General features: G+C 45.3%; 1 protein-coding gene across 4 annotated transcripts in view; it reads left to right on the forward strand.

The window, feature by feature from the left end:
- The window catches only part of CEP295 (centrosomal protein 295), a 60,226-nt gene that overhangs the window by 16,317 nt on the left and 25,058 nt on the right, over nt 1–18,851 (forward strand). For 3 of the 4 annotated variants that reach the window (XM_081950684.1, XM_081950686.1, XM_081950685.1), the window contains exons 8-15: nt 952–1,135; nt 2,465–2,623; nt 4,520–4,753; nt 7,022–7,128; nt 10,096–10,284; nt 11,765–11,865; nt 11,999–12,285; nt 13,751–14,406. In XM_081950684.1, coding sequence (XP_081806810.1) covers nt 952–1,135; nt 2,465–2,623; nt 4,520–4,753; nt 7,022–7,128; nt 10,096–10,284; nt 11,765–11,865; nt 11,999–12,285; nt 13,751–14,406 — 1,917 coding nt within the window. The remainder of the gene's footprint in view (nt 1–951; nt 1,136–2,464; nt 2,624–4,519; nt 4,754–7,021; nt 7,129–10,095; nt 10,285–11,764; nt 11,866–11,998; nt 12,286–13,750; nt 14,407–18,851) is intronic. The other variant, XM_081950687.1, reaches the window with a different exon arrangement.

Below are 18,851 nucleotides of genomic sequence, written 5' to 3' on the forward strand. Positions count from 1 at the left end.
CTGTTTTATTCCATTCCATTCCATGTCCTAATCCTGTCCTGTCCTATCCTGTTTTCCTAGTATGTAACCTCTAATCTGTTCTGCTAAATCCCAACACCTAGATTCCTAGCACCTAAATTATGTCTCCGCTTCTCATAGCACCCCCTACCAGTTTGCACCAGCTAATTACAATCCTCTCTGTTATATAACCAAAACAGTAGTAGGGCAAATAAACGTGTGAATGACTTCCAATTTGTATCTAAATTTGGTAGGCTGCCTGACTTACACCTAAATTTAAATAGAAATACTTTTTCTGGAGTATATAAAAGCTCTGCTTTCTGTTTCATAAATTGGTTCAAATGGAAGTTTATACATTTCCTCATTTTCTCCATTAGGGATTAATTTATGTGTGATATTTTACTAATTCAGGAGAAACACTAGAAAATTGAGCTGGTAAGGGAGAATGTGTATGGGTTTACCTTCCCAGAATGCCTAATGTAATTTTAATGTACCTAATGTTGCAGAAAAGGGAAAACATGAATGTTTCATTTTGAGTAGCAATTAACATATGTATTCAGCATACAAGAAAATCATCAGAACTGAAGCTATCATTTCATAATGATGCATGACTAATAAAAAGTCTGCTTTTGGGCCATAACTCATCTTGAAATAGGGTCTGTTACCCGTTGGTATTTGAAGCAGTAAGTTCTACAAAATCGTTTGCTTCAGAGGTAACTTACATTTCTGCCTGCATTACGCTAACATCTATACATGTATTAAAACGTACCCTATGATTTATACAGCTGATGATGCCTTCTCATTAATAAATATGCCCTCTTCGCATGTTAATTGATTACTTTCTGCGACTTTTCTTTGCAAAACAACCTGCATCAAAGCTGACAGGTGACGTGATGTCAATAAGCGGAATGTTTGTAGGAATGACTTTTTCACAAAATGCCTCTGCTTTGAAAGGACAAGGAAAAGTTAATGAAAGAGCTTGAACAGCTGCAGAATGTCGACCTGGCCCACAGAAGGCGGATTGTCTCCCAGCTGCCCCCGCAGCTGTTTGAACCCAGCTACAGACGTGTGGAAATCAAAGAAGAATGGCAGAGGGAGCTGGAGTGTGTCTTCGAAGACATGTACACTGGAAATATGAGTAAGCCTAATTTAGAACCATAGATTTGTAACACTAATTCAGATTAAAATATAGATTCTGTAGTCTATGTAAGGTTAATAGAGTAAAAAACAACAACGCCCACTACCTTTTTTTTTCTGATCGTGGCTAATGGTGCCAAGATAAAATTATCTCATGGTGAGGCAATTTATAACGAGAGCTTCAGCCATATGGTAATTTTAATTATCTGCTGTTAAGAATCAGCTGTTAAGAATAACACTGTCAGTGTTATTCTTATGCCCTAAATACATTTCTGTTAAAAACGTGAAGCATCCACCTACTTAAAAGCAAACAGATGGGATTCCCAAATGGAGTTCTTTTCCAAAGCTTAAACATTAGAAGCAAATGATGAGGTAGGAAAACCAGGTGCTTCTTTGTTCCTTCTTATTCATGGAGAAAATCATTTATTTGGGAATTGTCCATGGCAATTCATTAATCAAGAGCAGCAGGCAAATAATCTGAGAAAGTGCCATGGACACAAGATTCCCTGGAAGTCTTTAATATGAAGCTTTTCCACTGCAACCAGATGGACTCCAGTGCAAGGCCTATTAAACTGAGCAGGGTTTCTCAGACCCTTCCCCTACCCTTGCAGAGTGAAGAGATTAGAGAGGAAGGGATTGTAAAAGAGTACGGTTAACTGTGTAGCACACTTTGGCTCCTAGCCCTTGGCTACCAGCATAATCATATTGCTTTCAATGTAGCATACTCTCTTTTAATCCCCTTTTCTCCAATTTCTCCTCTTTGCAAGGGGGTGGGTGGGGAATGAATTAAAAAAACCCTCCCCAGAGAAGGCACAGAACAACAATGGCGATTATGTAATACTGTATGTAAAAATACGGAGGAGGACATAAATAAACCCTGCAGTGCAGAAATGTATGCTCATTCTGGAGTACACAGATAATTTATGGCAGGGGTGTCCAAACTTGGCAACTTTAAGACTTGGCTGGCTGGGGAATTCTGGGAGTTGAAGTCCACAAGTCTTAAAGTTGCCAAGTTTGGACAGCCCTGATTTATGGGAAGCAGGGACTGGACTTCCCCAGTGTGAAATGGTATTCTGCTTTCTTCTGAAACTTTTCTTCTCTTGGATTTAACCATGGTTGGCCTACCGGGGATTGAAAAACTCAATAAATCACTTGCCAGCAGGGGTCCCACATTGGTGGTTGGGACGCATATTTTGAGCTGCAGCAGAGGGATGAAAAAGCCATATGCGGCTCCAGAGCCGTGGGTTGCTGACCCCTGACCTAGAGCATTATAATTTGGTGGTGGTGGGGGAATGCATTGTTGCTTTCATTTTGCTTTTTCTTTACGCAGAAATGAAGGGAGATCTTATTTTGCACCTCGATCCACAGCCTTTGCCAGCTCTCTCCGAGGCATCTCAGGATGATGAACTAGAACTTTCCCAGGAACCAGAACCTGTGTGTGAATTGTCTCCAAAGTTGGCAAATGAGATAGAAAACAATGAGCCAAGCGGTATGAAGAATTCTTAAGTCATGTCTTTGTTCACTAAAACAGCAGCATGCAACAGCTCCATTTGTCAGTGAGACTTTTCTAAAACAGTATAAAACAGCAGCTGGATAAATTTATAGTGTATGAATATTCTTCATACTTTTTTCCAGAAACTTGCTGTGTGTGTGTGTGTGTGTGTGTGTGTGTGTAACTCAGCATAACTCTGGAACACCTCGAGCAATTTCAACCAAACTTGGTACACAGATGATTTACTCTCTGGAAAAAAATACGGTGGGGGGGGGGTAAGACACCCGTGGGGGGGTGTTCTGTAAAAATACAGCCTGTTGTGCCTTAAAATGTTTTCTACTGTACAGCGCAGTCGAGTTGCCATGATAACGGCTTCCCAGGACTCCACAAGGGGGCTCCCTCTGGTAAGCGGGAAAATCCAACATTAGAAATTACATTTGGTCCGGACCTTTTCCCCCTATAAATAAATATCTGGGCAACGCCAGGTAATCAGCTAATGTATGATAAAAGGCAACTAAGAAATCTCAGGGCTATAGATTAGTTTGGGAAGTTAAAACAAACAAGCAAACAAAAAAATTACACCGCCACAATGAACCTCGGGTGCCATCTGGTCACTTCAGGCCAGTTTGTGTGAATCAATGGTAAAAGTTATTGCTAAGGACCGAAGGTTGCAATCTAGCAACCTTTAGTTCTTAGCAATCAAGAGTGTTTACAGCCCATGCGTGTGAACTGGCTATGTTCTTAGTTAAGCAGGATAGAAACCTCCTCCTGTTTTAAAGTTTCTGCAGGAGGTGCTTAAAAAGTTAGTGGAACAGCAAAAAAGCTCCACTGGAAATACAAGCAGGGCCTTCCCAGTAGTGGCAGGGTAGTGCTCCCTACTAGTCAGCTAAAAAGGATGTTCTTTAGCTGTTCCCTTCGTCTGGCAACTCTGTGCGTGCAGAGTTGCGCGTGCCTGGGAACAGGCTCCAGCTGTTTGTCTGCCTCACTGATGTCTGACTCTGATGATAGCTGATAGCTGGCATATGGCTCTGGCCCCCTTTCTGCCCCATCAGAGCCTTCCCCAGACTCCAGGACTGGCCCATGTTCCTCCCCAACCTCCTCACTGTCTGAATCTGCTGCCAGTTCTGTTGGCTGCTGGCGAGCCACAACAGATGAAAGCCAAGGTGATTCTGCTCCCATGTTGCAGGAAACTATCTGTGACTGCATAGGTCTTGCTGGACTCGATGCTTTCAGCTCAGTTGACCTTCTGTTTTATCCTGCTCAGAAACGGATTGTTGTCAAATCTTGATAATACCCTCAACGACCATTTCCATATTGTTACCAAGAAAACTCCACGGACGTGCCCAGGTGGTCAGCAGGGGTCAAGCTTAGCTTAAGCTTAAATTGAGCCAGTTGGATCTTTTGCAGTAGTAGACAGCGTGGTGGCAAGTCTTGGCATACCCACTTAGTTAGATTCATATAATATCATAAATAGTGATATTGTTCTTTTTTCTCAGTGTGTTATATGGCTCAGCAAATTGTGTGAATTCTGCCAATATGCCATGAACCTAAGCTGTGTATTTGGAGTAGATCCCTCTGAACTGATAGATTCTCCAAGTTTTACTTAAAACGCCTGTTCTGTGGCTGTGGTTTGCATTCATCTTTTTGTGAGTAGTTTTTGTGGGTTGCAGTATTTTAAGGATTGCAGGATAAAATCCTTAGTAATGATTCCCTGCTTACAATGCAGCTGTTAAGGCAGTTTTCTGGAAATAGGACACTTTTAAAAAGCATAGTATCACGGAAGCAACTTGATATAATATTCATTTATACAATAACTACAGCCAGAAAGCTGCTGCTTCTCATTGGTGCTTTCAAATTATTATTGCAGTTCATTTTCATTTTTCATTTTTTTAGGTAGTGAAGTGGAGAAGACATGCCAGCCTCCGGCCAAGCTAGCTCTAAAAAAGTTGTTAAACAAGATACGGAATCAAAAAGACAATTGGACGTCAAGATGTGAGTCGGAGGTTCAAAGTGACATTGGGACAATTGAGTCAGGGACCATTTCTAATGGAGGAGAAAAAGCGGATGGATTAGCATCTCTGCCTGAACCTGAATCCAAGCAGGATCCTGCTGCTGAACCTTCTGAAGGTACAGATTTTTTTGTCCCTAATTTGTCTGTACATCAAACTTAAGAAACTGACCATCATGATTTATTTACCGTATTTTTCGCAGTATAAGACGCACCCCCCCCCCAAAAAAAGAGGGTGAAAATTTGCGTGCGTCTTATACACTGAATGTAGCCAAAAACGCTAGGCATGGAGGCAGCGATGGTCTGTGGCAATCCCTGAAGTCTGGAACAGCTGATTGGGGTATTCCGGGAGGCTGATCCACTTGCCAATCAGCTGCTCAGGCTGAATGTGCTGAAGCTGACCTGACTGTTCGCTATTTGCTGCAAGGACGTGTCAGAGTTTGCAGCAGCAATCACATTCAGAAAGCACACACGAGTAACTGATTCAGCAGGATTCAACAACTTCTCTTTATATATAATATAACACATTAAGTAAATATACAATACCAAAAGCAGGTTTTCCAAACTGGTAGTTCAGCAGAGGAGAGAAGTTTCACTTTCAGTTTTAGATATCAGCAAAGCATGCAGTTTTAGTACAGAACAAGCCACGCCCTGTCTCCTTGCTGTCTCCTTCCTTTTGCTCACACAGCAAATACTGTTTGTTTCCAAATAGCCCTCAACTCTCTCACACACTGACAGGACGCTAGCCAGATGAATACCATGGATGCTGGTAGGCAGAGGCAGAATATTTTTTTCTTATTTTCCTCTCCCCAAACTAAAGTGCATCTTATACTCCAGAGAGTCTTATACTCCGTAAAATATGGTATTTAGTGTATGGCAAAATAAAGTGTCAACAAATATGGAGCCATAGAACTGAAATGGGATAGATGTTCTAATTCAATATCCAAGGAAGATAACCGTCTAACTGCTTCTGGTGTGGCGGTGGTGAGATCAATCCCAGTGCCTTGAAATTTCCTGAGGGGAAATTGAACTCTATGTTCTGAGTGGTGCAGTGGCCTAGGAGACTGTGAGTTCAATCCTTGGTAGAGGCAGATATTTCTCTCTCTGGGCACGTTGAGATTATATCTGCTGAATATAACTCTTCATTGGCGACAGGATGAGCATCCGGCCAGTAAACCCTCAGTTTTATTCAGTTGCCCAGACTCCACCCTGCAAGGTATTATTGGGTTGTTAAATGATGATGACATTGAACTATATGTTCAAGCTATATATTTTGTTCTGATGCACCACAGCTGTCTTGTGATCTCTCAGCCATTCCCCACTTAAAGAGCTTTGCCTTAATTCTGGCCTGGCCTGATTCTAGTCAGGTGGCTCCATATTTTTTCAGGGCAACTGTATTCCCGGAACTGGGTTGGTTGGATTTGTGTGATGCCTTTGGTTGTGGTTATTAAAAAGTCGCCATCTTAACACGCCTTTCTTCATCTAGATCAGATGGAGGCGGGGGGGGGGGGGGCTAAACCTGCGACGACACATCTTCACGTGACATATCACAACTTTTTTCTCCTTCGGGGGTGGGCGTGGCCAGTGCGTGACACATCCAGCCCACAGGCCGCGAGTTTGACACCCCAGATCTAGACTGTAAGACAGTGGTACGCTATTCTGAATTGGTCTGCTTGATTTAAGCCCTGCGAGAGATAAGAGAGTCTAAAGCAGTGTTTCTCAAACTTGGCGACTTTAAGTCCTGTGGACTTCAACTCCCAGAATCCCCCAGCCAGCATAGCTGGCTGGGGAATTCTGGGAGCTGAAGTCCACAGGACTTAAAGTCGCCAAGTTTGAGAAACACTGGTCTAAAGTTTTATGCATTGGAAGATCTCGACGAGTTCATGGCGTGTTCTGATTCTGATTCCACTCTCGAACTGTCGATTGTTGTCGCTAAAGATCAGGAGGGGGAAAGAATAGGGAGCCATGAGACATACAATGATAATGGCTTTTTGAAGAGGAAAAACCCCAAAGAAATCCACCAGCCGATGCCATCCCCATTTTGTTCGTGCTGCAGGGGGGAAGGAATTGGGTTGCTGCAACTTTAGATTCACAAAAGACTTTTGAAGAAGCAAAAAAACAAAAAACAAAAACAAAAACGCATAGAATGTTGCTGCGTTGTAGTTGGATTTTATAAGGAAAAATTGGAAGTATAAATTATTAAATCTCAATATGGTGAACTTCTTTTATATATAAAGAAGGTACACGCATTTATATGCTGTTTACCATATTCTCTGTAAATTCTTTCATATCTTAGTATTCTGCTACCACTTTAAATGTTTAATAATGTATGTTTTGCTTCAATTATTCAGACTGTCTGCAATCTAATATTGGTTTATATATTTTAGAGCTTCCAGAAATACTGGACCATACCATTGTGGCTGAAAATAAACTTATAAAACAAGCACAAGAGCAAACCACTAAAATTAGAAAGGAGTTAGACAGATTCACACAGGTACAACAATTTTTAGCAATATCAATGAATTAAGAGTTTTTGTACGATTGTTTTTATTTCATATTTGAAATACTTTAAGTGTTACTTTAGTTAGGAATTATGTTTAGCACTATTATTTTCAAGTTTTGTCGATTCCTTTTTGGGGGGGGGCTGCAGAAGACATAGTATTTTTCATATAGTGATATGTTTTATCTGGAGATCTATCGATACTATTCTATGGAACATAGAATAATAGGGTTGGAAGGGACCTCAGAGGTCTTCTAGTCCAACCCCCTGTTGGAGCAGGAGACTCTATACCAGGGGTGTCAAACTCAAGGCCTGGGGGCCGCATTCGGCCCATGGGGTCCTTAGATCTGTGGGCCGCTCTGGAAACAATGAAGGACTTGCCTGTGGTGCTTCTGCCAGTGAAAACAGAACGCGGGAGGGCCACATGCAGCCCTCCCCAGCTCCGTTTCCGCTGGCAGAGGGTTGCAGGAGGCTGTGGCAGCAGAAAACGGAGCTCGGGAACCTGTTTTTGCTGCCAGAGCGCTCAGGTCACCACAGGCGCCCTCGCTATGAGTGACATCAAGCTGGCCACACCCACTCTGGCCATGCCCACCCCGGCCCCTGGTAGTCAGACCCAACCCTGATGCAGCCCCAATGAAATCGAGTTTGACACCCCTGCTCTATACCATTTCAGACAAACGGTTGCCCAGTTTCTTTTTGAAAGCCTCCAGTGATGAAGCTCTCACAACTTCTGGAGGCAACTTCTCTTCCATTGGTTGGTTGCTCTCACCGTTAGAAAATTTCTCCTTCATTCTAGTTTGCTTCTCTCAGTGGTTTCCAACCATGGCTTCTTTTGGGGGCTTTGAAAAGGAGCCCCCTCAAATATTGAATGTTTGAATCAATAGGACAAAAATTCTTCAAAAATACAAAATGGAAATACCAAATAATACCTTAATAATAAGAAATATGAAATAGGTGAAGATCGGGACTCTACTGGATCAGGCTAGTCCGTTTCCTGTAATCTAAAAGTGGCAGGAAAGTGATAACCTCATCTCTGTGGGCATGCGTGCCGTCACCCTGCTCTGTTTTGGGTCTGTTGTGCATGTGCGTGCACCTCCCGCCAACCAGCTGGTCTTTGGGTCTCTGTCGCACATTGTGCAGGGCATGCATGGGACATAGGCATGGATGTGCAGGATGCGTGCATGTGCCTGCACCTTGCAATTTGGGTGGGTGCATGCAGGGGATGCACCTGCATGCACCCCCACCTTGCAGTTTGGGCACGGGCGCGCACTTTGGGTACTCGGTCCCTAAAAGATTCACCACCATTGGCCTCGGATTTCCTATTTCAGGAAAACTGCCTTAACAGCTACATTTTAAGCAGGGGATAGTTCTACACTTCAATAATGAATACAAGGGCAGTCTAAAGTAGCCTGCAGATACTTTTATTCCCTTTTGCAATATTAGATAAGCGAAGAAAAGAAGCCCACACAGAACTTGAAGAAACAATGACTATTACTTCATATAAATCGGCACCTGCAGATGTGAAAGTCATGTTCAAGCAAGGTTAACGATTGCAAAAGCTAAGCTTCATATACAGAGATCAGATTTCAGCAGCTGTATTTAATTCATAAAATTTCTTCTCGCAATTCATGAATATGTTATAAATATAAACAATGCATAGCCAAGCTGTGTGTTTCTCACCATGTGTGCTTTTTTTTTTTTTTTTTGGCCAAATGCTTATGAAATTATATTAAATTTTATTTAGGTCTTTTACATGTTGCTTTCTTTGAATTGTATATATGTTTTAATTTGTAGGTTAACTAAATTAAAACATTTTAATAGAGCCGAATGTTGCGAATCCAAATATAGGTCTTTTGTGCAGGCTATCTGTTCTGACCCACCCCCTTCCACGCCTGTGAATAAACCAGAACACGGGCTTGGCTGTTTGCCACTGTTTAATCACTGAGATAACAAATCCTTTGGCTGAGGGCCCAGACAACTCACGTTCAATGGAGCAACCCAGATAATTCAAAATGAAGCAACGCAGATAGTCCAAACAAACAGACACGGCTAGAATACACAGATAGATTTTCTTAACTACTAATTCGAACGGTTGTTTCCTGCAAATGTTCTCTCCCAACGCCTCACCTATAATCTCTCTTGGGAGGGGCCAATCCACAACCACCTGTGCCCAATCATCTTCTGTGAGTCTGCCTATGGAGTTGCTGCTTCCGTTTCTCAGCCCTTCTCAATCTAGCATCAGGGACAAACTGCCTTTGATCCTCCCCACTGCTCAATGCCTCAGGCGCCTCCTGGTGGCCAACCAGCCTCTCTGGTCCCTGCTCTGAGTCTGAACCCTGCACAGAGTCCTCCATATCGTCCAGGGCAGACTCATATGGTTCCTCGCTATCCAAGTCCATCTTGGATAGTCCAGCAGCTCAAAACGGATCCTGCTGGACCTCAACAGCTATCATAACAGATGAAGGCAATACAGGTAGTCCTTGATTTATGACCACAATTGGGTTCAGAAAATTTATCATTAAGCAACACTCATTAAGTGAGGCATCATAGGATCCACACTGGATTTTATGATTTTCGCCATGGTCTTTTAAGGGAATCCCTGCAGCCAGTAAATGAATCAGACTTCCCCCCTTGATTTTACTTCTGGGAAGATTGCAAATCATGATCACATAACCGCAGGACACTGCAACTGTCATAAATGTGAGCTTCTTGGCCAAGCATTCAAATTGTGATCGTTAAACCAATGATTGTAAATCAAGAACTACCTGTAAGAATCTCCCATTTATATATGACTCTTCTGTAATCTCTTGTTAAAACAAGCTGGGAATCTGGATTAATAATGTTTTTTTAAAAAAAGCATCAGTGTTCTCTTAGCTATATATTTAACATTTCTGCCATGTATTATTTGGAGAAAACCTTGAGTCCTCCTGCCTAACCTAAGGCTGCTGTTTGCTTGACTAGACAGAGCAGCAGCAGCTGCCGCAAACAACACTGCGAAAAATACAACTAGAAGTTGATTTTCTGAAGGCCAAAGTGCAACTCCAGGAGCAGGAAGCTAAGGCAGAGCAAGAAAAGAAAGAACGAGAATGTCAAAGAGAACAAAGCGTTTTTGATTCTGTTGAGCATCAGAAACAGGAAGCAGAATACAAGGTACAAGTAAGACAAGTAGAGAATGGGATCGTAGAGACTATTCTCCATGTTCATGGTAATTTCATAAACCAGTGGCCAGATTTGACAAGATGCTTTGTAAGTCTAGGGCCCTGATGGCAAACCTGTGGCATGCTTGCCCGAAGTGGCACGTGGAGCCATGTTGCCTGGCATGCGCAGCGTCACCTGTTCCTCTTCCGGGTTTCTGGCACGCATGCGCACATGATGATCAGCTGGCCTGCATGCGCGCGAGAGTGCAGGAAATGAAGAGCTGGTGCTGAAAAGATTCGCCATCACTGGTCTAGTGGTTGTGTTGACAACACCGCCAGGGATGCTAGTGCATTTGCAGATGTGTTTCGTGGCACGCACCAGGAATTGGGTGGCATAGTATGCTTAGTATATTATTAAGACGCGTTTTAGAGCCTCGTGTGAGGAATATTTTAAATAAATAAGAAACCTAATAATGTCAGTATTTAAAATTTGTTTCATCCCAGGATGAATTATGTTCCAGAATTTGTGATATTGTCAATAGATGGGGAAGAAGAACTTAATAAGTGCATTTCCAGCAAAAAAAAAAAATAGACCTGTCTTTTTAAACCGTTCTTTGGGATATGCTATAATTAGAATTGAATAAAGAGAGATGGAAACTTGCAATGTAAAATAGGATGGAATAATGTAACAATCAAGGAAGCTTTATTATGTTTCTGAGCCCGGGGTGCTGAATGCTTTAAGGCAGGGGTGTCCAAACTTGGGAACTTTAAGACTTGTGGACTTCAACTCCCAGAATTCCCCAGCTGGCTGGGGAATTCTGGGAGTTGAAGTCCACAAGTCTTAAAGTTCCCAAGTTTGGACACCCCTGCTTTAAGGCACCTGTTTGCTGCTTGTATTTACTAACTGGCCAAGTATATTGGCTGCCAGCTGTATTTATTTTGGATGTATTTATTTCGTTACTATTTTTAGTATTTTAATTGTAACATTTTTTAAAAAATTGTAAGCTGCCCAGAGTCATTGACTGAGATGGGCAGCTATAGAAGTTGAATGAATGAATGAATGAATGAATGAATGAGAAAGTAAGTAAGACAATAAGGTTTCTGCTCACTGGAACATTCCCCAAGAATATTGTATATTGTGACTGTTATTACACATTCATTCATTTATAATGTTTATATAGCTGCCCACCAGTCATGATTGGGCAGCATAGAATTACAATTATAAAACAATAATTTAAAAATACTAAAATTCTGATTAGAAAACAAGAAGAGGAGAACAACAAATATTGGAGCAACTTGTTATTTCTTTGGGACTGCCAGGCTCGATGGCATAATCACGTTTTGAGGGAATTTACAAAGAATTAACACACCTCACTTTGCTTTAGGAAATTGCTTTGGAAGAAAAATTATATTTCTCCACAGGCCTATCGCAATGCATTATTTTTTTAAAACAGTGTTTGAAGGAATTTAATTTAATTTAATTTTTTCTTTAGACCGACATTGCCCTGGAGCCACAGGTATCCTGGTTTCCCAAAGAGCATGACCATCTAAAGAAGATTCACGACTGTCAGCAACGTCTGTTGGTGCAAAACAGGTGGGGTTTTTTTTTAATTTTTTATGTTGGGTGTGTGTGTCAAAATGTAAATTCTGGCTTATTGGCCCCTTTTTTTTCCTTTGACACTCAGACCTCTGTTCCGTTTTGATCGAATATATCCCTGTCGTTTCAGGATGCATCAAGACTCCGTTGACGAAGCCAGAAGAAAATTAGAAGAATATCAGAATAAACTGCAACAGAGATTCCAGTCAGTTTCCAGGGCGCTCTTAAATCCTGTAGACAGACTTCCACACCTGAATTTGGATCCACTTGATCCATGGTCACAAGCCCGGGAGTTGCCTCAACCGGAGAGGATTAAAGCAACGGCTTGCAAGCCACTCGAGAGGGATTCTGTTCAAGAACTGGTACCACCGCGGCAGAAAAATGAGCAGAAACCTGAAGTCGCCAAGGACGAGCAAGGTCAGCCCAGGGTTGTGTTGCCAGCAGCTAGCAGATCTGGCAGCAGATTGGGAGAATGAGGAGGTTGGGGAGGAACATAGGCCAGTCCTGGAGTCTGGGGAAGGCTCTGATGAAGGCTCCGTGTCGGAGGCAGAGATGGGGTCAGGGCCGTATGCCAGTTATCAGCTGCCTTCGGAGTCAGACATCAGTGAGGCAGACAAACAGCCGGAGCCTGTTTCCAGTGTGCACAGAGTTGCCAGACAAAGAGAACAGTAAGGAACAAGGGTCGAATTGGGAGTAAGGCCACAGGTGAACGGTGAATGCCTCCTCCCAGAGGAAATAAAAGAGCAGCGAAAGGGGAGGGGAGTTTGCAGGAGACAATGAGTTTATTCCTGCATTCTCGCCAAGTATTGCAGCGTCTGAAAGATGTAAGCCTGACCACTCTCCAGGCCCGATAAAGGTCGGTAATTGTGAACTATCTTGTGGTAGAGGAAAGACTTTGCTGGAGAGGAATTCACTGTAAATTAAATCAAAGAGGTTTATTGGGACTCGGACTCAGCTTCCTGCTGCTGGGGAAGCTTAGGTCAGCCCAGGGTTGATTCTGAAAAGCAAATGGCTTGGGACCAGGTTATCTGAGAGACCGTCTCTTGCTGGTCACATCTACCCAACCCATCAGGGCAGGGAATGTTGTGGGTCCCATCCCCGAGGGAGATACACCTGGGGAGACCCAGAAGAAGAGCCTTCTCCATGGCGGCTCCCTCTCGGAAACATCATTCCCCCAGAGATTAGAAGGGCTCCCACTCTGACACTCTTCCGGAAGGAGCTGAAGACCTTGTTCTGCCAGTGGGCCTGGGGAACAGAGAGCAGGATGGAGCCCATGAAATGGCTCGTGTGATGTGCTGTCGCCGGGGTGGGAGGTGATTATGTTATATTGTACTATATTAATTTATTTGATTCTTTTTGTTAGTTTTTATTGTTTTTATTGTTTTAAATGTGGTAAACCGCCTTGAGTCGCCATGGGCGAATAGATGGCAATATAAATTCAATAAATATATACATAGATACAGTGGTGGGATTCAGCCAGTTCGCACCTATTCGGGAGAACTGGTTGTTAACTTTGTAAGCAGTTGGGAGAACTGGTTTTTGGAAGAAATCTCCTTTTGTTTTTTATCCACTTTAGAGGGCCAATCCTGTAAGGAAGGCAGGAAGGAAACATTCTGGTGTTGTTTCTAGCCTAATCTTTATTTCCCTGCTTACAGAAACTGCCTCTTCGATTAACCCTTATTACATTGTAACAGCTAAGGCAAAATGCCCATCGATGTGAGTAATGTTGAGTTCGCCACGCCCATCCAGTCACATGACCACTGAGCCCCGCCTACCCAGCTGGTCATTAGGGCAGAGAACCGGTTGTTAAATTATTTGAATTCCACCACTGCATGCATACATACATACAGGTAAATCAAACATGTTTTTCATTTGGCCCCAGGATCCTCTTCACATCAAGAGAAAGAAAAAGCAGACATATTGGGAACAACTGGGGCACATTTGTTGGAATTTCACAGGATTCCGAGATCGTTCTTGCCAAAACCTGAGGATACCTCGACTTCTACCCAGCCTGTTGCTCGTATTCCAAGTGCCCGATTCATTTTACCTGATGCAGGTGATGCTCCGGGGCCTTCAGAAATCCTCTTGTCCGAAGCACTCACCCCGGACAAACCTCCAGCTGAAAAGATTCTTTTGCCAACCTTCTTAAAGCACCGAGATATTCCGGGAGAGAATAGGATAAACACTGTTCCTAACCAGAGCCGCCATCTTCCTTTGGATTCAACTTCTTCCTCACCGCTCCCCGTAACGGCTCAGATCAATGGCATCCAGGAGTCCTCCTCGGCATCGAGAACAGGACGGGAGGTTTTGCCCAATTGTTCTGATATCGTAGAGTTAAGAGACCACCTGCTGGCTTCCTCCGAGAGCATAGAAGTTCAGCAGGAGCACTTGAAAGAACTGCAGGAACGACTGGACGAGGAGCGGGACGCCCTCCTGTTTCGCCAGAAAATACAGGAAGACGTGCTGCTCCAGAGGCATGCCCAGCTGAAGCAAAAAATGGAGCAACAGCAAGAAGCATTAAAAGAGATTATTAAACGGGTAAGCTTTTTAGTAGAGTGAAAAAGCAACATTCAGGTGTCTCGTCAGGGTAATTCTGAAAGAGAAACTCTCCTTTCTAAGTTGTCTTTCCATCGTCAGTTGACATGTAAAAGTCTCATTTGCTTTTAATAGGTTAGTTGCTCAGTTGAAAAACTGACCTCAATTAGCCACAGTGCTCTGCAATTTCTGGACATTTTGAAAAAGGGGATATTCCATTTTCCTCGGTCTTCCAGTCAAAGCTAATTTTTTGGAAGCAATTATCAATCTCATCCACTGCATTTTGGAAAAATTTGGTTACCTCTAGTGCAGTGATGGCTAACCTTTTTGTCATGTGCCAAAAGCAATGTGCATAATGCGCCCCCCCCACATGCACGTATGACACCCCCACGCATGTGCTTGCGACCCATGCTCCCCTGCACTTGTGCTACCCCCCCCCCCCCCCATTTTTGGCTTCCAGGTTGGTGCAGGAGGCTTTCCAGGACCAATATGGGGCACAGAGACTTTGTGCGCTCCCCATGCCCTTGTTTGTGCCTGGAAGGCTGCCTGCACCAGCCTGGAAGCCAAAATGGGGCACAGAGGCACTGCCCGAGCCCCCAAAATGCAATGCGAGTGCCCCCCCCCCCCGTGCATGTGCCCTGCTCCCCATTCATGAGACCTGAAGACCAGCTGGCTGGCAGAAGGCACGGGGGCATGCGTGGTGGAGCTGGGCTGGGGCGACGACTGGCATGCCCGCAGAAAGGGCTCTGTGTGCCACCTGTGGCATGTGTGCCATAGGTTCACCATCACGGCTCTAGTGCATTTTCTCTCTCCTATCAGAAAAAAACAGATTGTACCGGTAGTTAAGTAACAAATTAGCAGAGGGAGCTTTATCTGACTTGTAGCTTGCAGTCCTTAACGTCTTATGGAATTCTGTTAAATGCAACAACTATCTTTTAATTCTAGGGTCGGTTACTCTTTCAGTCCCTGGGTGTTGTGTTGCATGTGGGGCACTAACATTTTCAAACAAAATCCCAAATGGCCAACATTTCAAGAGATTTTGTGTAGGATCACAGGTTTTACAATATTCGCTGCCCATGAAATTCTCCATAGCGCTGCTTGGAGAGTACAAGGATTGGGTTAACACAGCCTGTTTGCCCATGGACTGAGTAGATTTTTTCCCCTCTGGCCACGCCTCCTTTGCCTCTTCTGGCTCAGTTTTAAAAACTCAGTCCGCCCGATAGGACGAGTTTGGGGAACACTCAGCATTGAGCAAATAGGCTGGGTTCTCCAATAGTAATTTTATGTGATATTTAGCTGTTATTAGGATTTTTCCCCAGGTTTTATTATTTTGATTTTTTATTTTCCCTTTTTTTCTATTTTTTATCAAGAGGATTTACCTAACTAAGGCTGAGGCAGCGATCGGTTCCACAGCTGCTTAGTCGCAGCTGGGGGAACAAGCGAGGCCGCTTGTCCGGCGTCTGCTGGCAAGCGCAGGGAAGGACGGCAATCCCCGTGCTTCCCTGGTCGCTTTGGAGGAGAGGCTTTTAAAAAAGCCCTTGCTTCTCCAAACGGCGTCTTTTGCCGATCGGGAGAGCGGCGGCCATTTTGAAAAGCGCTGCTTTGGCGCGCTTTTCGGCTGCAGCCAATGAGAAGCGCCTGGCCCTTAAGTGAGGCTTTTGGCGCGCAGAAGAACCGGCGGCCATTTTTTTGAGTCCTTTTTGCCTCCGGAAAGCAGCAGCAAGCAGCAGAGCCTCTCCGCCTCTACAGACAGCCGCAGAGGATTGCGAGGGCTTGTCTGGGTCTCCAGCAAGCCTGAAGTTCCCCAGCCACCCAAGGGGAAGCGGCAAGGAGTGTCCTGGTGCCTGATCCAGCCTCCCATCTGAGTCTGCAGACGCTTCTGGAGCCGTCGGGCCAGCGTCCACTGCCCTTCCCTCAGCAGCGACCTCTTCGACTCAAGATCAACCAAGGATGGCTGATGAAGGTTTGGAGCGAAGGGAGGAGCTGGCAGGGCCATCTGCAAAGCGCAGTAGGCCAGATCCCTCAGGCCAGGGGAGAAAGGGAAACAAGGGCGCTGGGGGGAAAGCTTCCCACTCTGCAGCTGGGAGTAAGGCCCCCAAAATTCAAGGGGACAAGGGGCAGGACTCCCTGAAGGATAAGTCTGTTAGGCCCCAGGTTCCCTCTGCACCCTTACCAAGTGAGGCTGGGCCAGTTCCTTCCCCACCCATCCAGAGGGAGATAGAGCAGGGGGAGGAGATGGGGGATAGATCCCCATCCTTCTGTGATAGGGATTCCATGTCAGGATCCCCTGCAGCCTCTCTGGGTTACCCAGGTTCTCCTAGCTCTTCAGTCAGGGAGGATCTCCCCTCCTTTCAATATTGTTTTCATGCAGAGGATCAGAGAGATCCTCCTAGGGGTGCCAGGGGACAGGCCTATGCCCAAGCCAGACCTGTAGAGGACAAGGGCCCAGCTATGTCAGCAGAGATGAGGGATCTCATCACGCAGGCTATTTCCCAGGGTGTGGTAGAAGCCATGAGGCTACAGGAAGGCAGGGGTGGCAAGGCCTCTAGGCCTACTCGCCCCCTGGGGGAAAAGAGGACCAGAGTACTCGATTCCCCGGGCACTTCTATCACCACAGAGGTGTCTACGTGGGAGGAGGAGGCTGCTGAGGACTTTGCCCTCTCGGAGGATGAGGACATGCCTCCAGACAAGCCCTCTTTCACTGGTCTCTTTAAGCCAGCCCTATTCAAGTCCATCTTACACAAGGCCAGAGCCTCTACTGAGCTTGGTGCCAAACCTAAGGACAAGGAAGTCCCCTCTACTTCCCAGGACCTCATGGCAGGGTTGTTCAGCGAAACAACCCCTGACCCAGAACTGATACCAGTCCCTGACATGTTCATGGAGGTTATTCAGCGCCAATGGGCTCAGCCTGGTACCCTGGCCAATCCCAGTGGCGCAGACAAATCTCTGTACCCTTTAGAACCTAGACTGGAGGATGTTTTGAAGCCTCCAGAAGTGGATGCCCCTGTGGTCTCTCTGACCTCTAATTCTAATCTCCCGGCCGAGTTATTAGAAGGGTTAAAGGCAGAGGATAAGAGGGCAGAAAAGGCTTGTCTCAAAACGCACCAGGCGGCTGCCTGGGCGATCAAGACCTCCACTTCGGCCTCGTTCTTTACGAGGGCATCCTTATTATGGCTGCGCCAACTCAGATCTCAGCCCCCATCTGAAGCATCTCGTTGGCGACATGATCTTAACAAGATCATTACGGCTGTGGAATACGCCTCTGATGCGTCCCTGCACGCAGCGAAATTCGCCTCCAGGGCACTAGCGTCCAACATCACTTCTCGCCGCCTGCTTTGGCTTCGGCACTGGCAGGCGGACATGAAGGCTAAGTGGAAGCTGGCTTCAGCTCCTTTCAAGGGAGAGAACCTCTTTGGGGATTCCCTAGAGAAATTCCTAATTGAGACAAAGGATAAGAGGAAGGTTCTTCCTTCCACCTTCAGGAAGCATGACAGGAAAGGTCAGGGCTCGTTCAGGAAACAGGCCTTTCGGGCACAGGAAGGTGGCCAGGCCTCTTCCTCTTCTTATTCCTCCCAAAGACAGTTTAACCAGTCCTCTGACAGGTCCCAGGAACGAAACAACTTTTCTTCCAGGGGCAGACAATCCAATCAGGGGTCCTTTCGGAAGCCCTTTCGTGGGGGAGCCCACAACCGTCAGTTTAGACGTGGGAAGTGACCGTCTGGGGTCTCCTCCCATCGGGGGCCGCCTGCAATTCTATGCAGACCGTTGGGAGGAAACAACCTCGGACAAGTGGGTATTAAATACCATCAGGAGGGGTCTAACCCTGGAGTTTCTATCCTCTCCTCCGCGGACCTTTGTTCGCTGCCCACTATCCAAGAACCCGGTAAAGAGGGCTCTCATGCAGGCAGAGATAGATCATCTTCTGCAGATCAACGCAATAGAGGCAGTTCCTCCAGAACAGGAAGGGAGGGGGTTCTATTCCATTCTCTTCCTGGTCCCCAAGAATTCAGGGGGGTGGAGGGCCATTTTAGATCTGAAGCGCCTGAACAGGCATCTGGCCTACAAGCGCTTCAAAATGCAGTCTCTCCAGTCGATCCTAAGCTGCATGCGACAAGGGGATCTGCTCACCTCCATCGATCTCAAGGAGGCGTACCTACATGTGCCCATCCATCCTGCACACAGGAAGTTCCTGCGCTTGTGTTACAACGGAAAGCACTTCCAATACAGGGCGCTTCCGTTCGGACTTTCTTCTGCACCCAGAACGTTCACAAAGCTTCTTGCAGCTGTGGCGGCCCACCTGCGCAAGCTTCCAGTCCGCCTGGAGTGCTATCTGGACGACATCATCATCCATTCAAGAACTCAGCAGCAAGCGGTGAGAGATGTAAACGTCACAGTTCACACCTTACAGGACCACGGGTTTTCCGTAAACATGGAAAAGAGCAACCTGA

The sequence above is a fragment of the Natrix helvetica genome (assembly GCF_964273705.1).
Source record: "Natrix helvetica genome assembly, chromosome: 4".
NCBI classification, from domain to species: Eukaryota; Metazoa; Chordata; class Lepidosauria; order Squamata; family Natricidae; genus Natrix; species Natrix helvetica.